The sequence below is a fragment of the Pseudomyrmex gracilis genome, unplaced genomic scaffold (assembly GCF_002006095.1).
Source record: "Pseudomyrmex gracilis isolate BER0280 unplaced genomic scaffold, ASM200609v1 scaffold_4633, whole genome shotgun sequence".
NCBI classification, from domain to species: Eukaryota; Metazoa; Arthropoda; class Insecta; order Hymenoptera; family Formicidae; genus Pseudomyrmex; species Pseudomyrmex gracilis.
The window spans coordinates 1-3,903 of record NW_018025217.1 but is presented as its reverse complement, the minus strand read 5'-3'; the positions used below and the strand labels follow the sequence as shown (position 1 = coordinate 3,903).

Below are 3,903 nucleotides of genomic sequence, written 5' to 3'. Positions count from 1 at the left end.
TTTCTAGATGTAAAACTTTGACTACATACAGGTAGAAGATCAGTGGCTGAGTGTACTACAGAGTGAGCAGATTCAGGAAGATTAATAGAACTATGTTGTAGGCATATTGCAGGAGCTTTAATTTTTGAAGCTATTGAGTTGTATACGTTAGCAAATCCTTCAATTCCTAGCAAAAGAAATACTTGGTTTCTACCTACTTCTCCTTGTGTAGAGAGCTCTATACAAATGTTTGAAAATATATCTAAGTCAGATATTAACCGGAAAAGATTAAAGACTTTTATATGTTGCGAGTTATTTGTGTCAAGTTGTGTTTCAATATTCTTTTGGTCGTACATATCTCTTTTAGCTATTTCTTTGAGCTTAGCAAAGGTAAGATTGCGAATTTGTTGTATTGTGAAAAAGACACTTAATTCTCTTTCTACTGTTTGCTTAATTTCTAAACTCATCATAGAATCCATACCAAGTTCAGACAAGAGTACATGTTCTCCAACTCCTTTTAAAGTTTTTAATTCTATGTATGTGAGAGACAAAGAGAGAGCGTTAAGTATAAAATTTATATACAAACATGTAAAAGTACCATTTGATAATGGAATAAAAAATCAATGTTATTGTTGATAAAAAGAAAGAAAGAAAGAGACGAGTTTATAATATAGTAATTTGTATATTTACCCATAATGTTCATCACAACGTGCAGAATATCTCCAGAAGCTTTCGATTTTGTAGCTACAATCATACTGCTTACAATCGGTCTCGATTCTGCATTAAGAAAGTGTTTAATGATTCTAAACAAGATGATATTCGTTGTTGCAATGTTCCACTGATAACTAGTTCTTTATTGTTTTGTTGCATGTCAGCGACAAGACCGACGTCACCTATCGCACTCCACTGAATAGCCATGCCAGGTAATTCATCTTGCGCTTTTTTTTTGCAGAGTCTTTCCATTATCGAATTGGCCATACCGTAGTTAGTTTGTCCAGGATTTCCCTTTCCACACGACACAGATGAAAATACCACAAAATGTCGCAGATGAGGACACATTTTTCTAGACAAATCGTCCAGTTGCTTTGTAGCTAGAGCTTTCGACTGAAATGTTTCTTCAAATGTTTCCGGAGATTGATTCGTGAAGATATTATCTTTTAGCACAACTGCGAGATTAAATATAGCATCTACTGGTCTTAATTTGTTGGCAGAACGTAAAATCGAAGCACAATCTTCATGAGTAGATGCGTTAAAGCCTGTTATTATTTGCACATTTACTCCATACGATTTCCATAACTCTACTCTTGACTGTTGATAACCGTTCTTTATACCATTTCGTGAAATGAGTATAATTTTTTGAGCGCCACGAAGAATCAACCAGTCAGTTAACTCCAGGCTAAAACCGCCTAAACCACCCAAAATAATATAAGATTTATGTTCATGACAGAAATATTGAGGATACGCGAGAATAGGAGCGTCCACATCTTCCTCTTTTGTACGTACTTTCATGATTACCTAAAAGTGAAAATAAAAAGTCTTAATAAAGTTATATTTAAAAGTTATATTTAAAGTTATATTTAATAGTTATATTTAAAGTTAAAGGTTTTACTAAATTTAAAAGGTTTTAGTAAAGTTATATTTCAACTGTTCTTTATATTGAGACAGAAACACACAAAATAAAATATTTGTATTAATAAAATATATTTTCGACACATGACACAAAACTATTTGTAGCTTTTATTTTTACATTTTTATTCAGTAATTGGTTAAAATTTTTAATTCAATAATTAAATAAATTGATAACAATTTGTAAAGAGTTGGCTACGATATTGTTGGTTACAAGAATATCGCAAAACATTGAAAGCCGTTTGCAAAATAATCAAGTCGAAAGTTTTTGTCACCAAATAGCATTTGTCTTTATCGAACTATCGATAGCAGATTAATAACAGGAACTGCATAATCTGGCAAAGCCACATATTCAATTCTACTGCAATCTTAAAAGTTAAATAACATTTTGCTAAGATTGTTTTTACTAATCTTTTTTATTTGAAATTTATGGTGGGAAAAACCACAGTGTAAATCGATATAAGTATACTGAAACGTTTATATGTTAATTCTAAATAATTATTTTTTTAAGTAATGTATATATGAAATATACAACCTCGATCACGCATGACGCGACCACCTTTAGTTGCTATACACAGTATTACATTTTGTTTGAAAATTGTAATTTTAGGTTTACTTTAACTTACTTTTCCTATATGTTTTGCAGCTGCCATATGTTTAAAAGCGGTTTCTATCTCATGTTGTTCAAAAACTTCTCTTACAAGTGGTACGATCGCTCCACGCTGAATCATAGTGTTTATCGAGTTACGAATATTTATTTTTCTTGATACATCAGTACTAATAAATAGTTTATCTAACATAACTCCATAGAAACTAATGCCTTTTGAAAATTCTTTTAAATTTATAGTATTGTTAGATAGTAAATCATACTTTCCAATTTCTAAAAAGCGACCACCTTTTGCCAAACACCGAATAGATGCTTGCAGTTTTTCTTCTGCTAAAGAATTTAGCACGATGTCCACACCTCGACCTCTTGTTTGTTGACTAATCATTTGTTCGAAGCTGGTGTCTCGAGAATTTCCTATATGATCTTCAGGAATAGAAGGAAATTTTTCTCTTATAAACTTTCGTTTCTCAGGTGTTCCTACAGTTGTGAAAACTTCACATCCTTCAAAAAGCGCGAGATAAATTGCAGATTGCCCACAACGGCACCAGTTCCGGAATGTATAAGAATTTTATCTCTTTTCTTTAATTTTCCACGTGTGTACAAAGCATAATAACTCGTACAATAAGCAACTGGGACAGTTGCAGCATCCTCAAACGTCCATTTGTCAGGAATGATCCAACAAAGTCGTGGATCAGCCACAATAAGATTTGTGATTCCTCTAAAATGGTTTACTTACAGTAGTACTTTATAAAATACACATATTGTTTTTCTATGTTTTAACAGTAAACTTTGGAGTCTGTAGACAAAACATTCAATGCGTTACGCGTGACACGAAACAACACGGTAGCATTTTACTCTTATAGAAAAGCAATGACAAAAAATATTAGTTGGCGTAGCTTTTAGTCATACGTCAAAGCATTGACTTGGTCTATCTATAAAAAATCTCTAAAATTAATTTTTATCCATACATAGATAAAAAATTATGTGCGGTGCACGAACATACGCATGCACAAGAAATGCCCCACATAACTGAATAATATTTAAATAGATTCTTTGTTTTTACTATTAAAATTCAAGTAACTTTAAATTTTTTTGTATGTTCCGGCTTAAATAAGGTCGCGCAACTCGTGTCAAAACTTAGAAAAAAACAGGGGAAAATTGTGAATTACATCCATCAGCTCAATCTTGAAAAATTGAATTATTGAAGATAACTGTTTTGTATATAAACTGTAACAACTAATAAATTTGTGTTCTCCATACCTTACAGTAGATACTCCCATTATTCTTTCACCAGTTGCTTTGAACCCGACGAATTCAAAACCTAGGAAAGAATCGACTTTTCTTGCTCCTTTTTCAGAAGTATATACAGAGAAATTCTACCAGTAGCTGTCATAATATCCTTGAAATTAAGTGATGCGTAAACTACACGTACGAGATTTTCTTGTTTGTAATCAGGAGATATCGGGCCTTCAACCCAACGCAACTTGCTCAAATCACCTCGCACCTACAACAAATATCAATTCTGTTGTAATAAAAAATACACAATAGGAAAATATCATAAATTAATTTATAAATTTATATGAACATACACTCTGAGCGACATAACCATGCTGTACAAATTTTGGTTTTAGTTGTGGTAACGGAAGATGTCTATACGATCCCCAAACTTTGTTGGGGCGTAAAATGTTAAC

General features: G+C 32.2%; 1 protein-coding gene across 1 annotated transcript; it reads right to left on the bottom strand.

Moving 5' to 3' along the window:
* Positions 1-74: 74 nt before the first annotated feature.
* Positions 75-3,897, bottom strand: LOC109863390 (fatty acid synthase-like; the record flags this gene model as incomplete). The annotated part of the gene is given in 9 exon segments (XM_020443648.1): positions 75-166; positions 259-511; positions 670-754; positions 757-1,494; positions 2,232-2,747; positions 2,750-2,930; positions 3,473-3,537; positions 3,540-3,716; positions 3,802-3,897. Coding segments are annotated over 9 exon segments (2,118 nt in total), but the record flags the coding sequence as incomplete, so codon positions are not given.
* Positions 3,898-3,903: the final 6 nt, after the last annotated feature.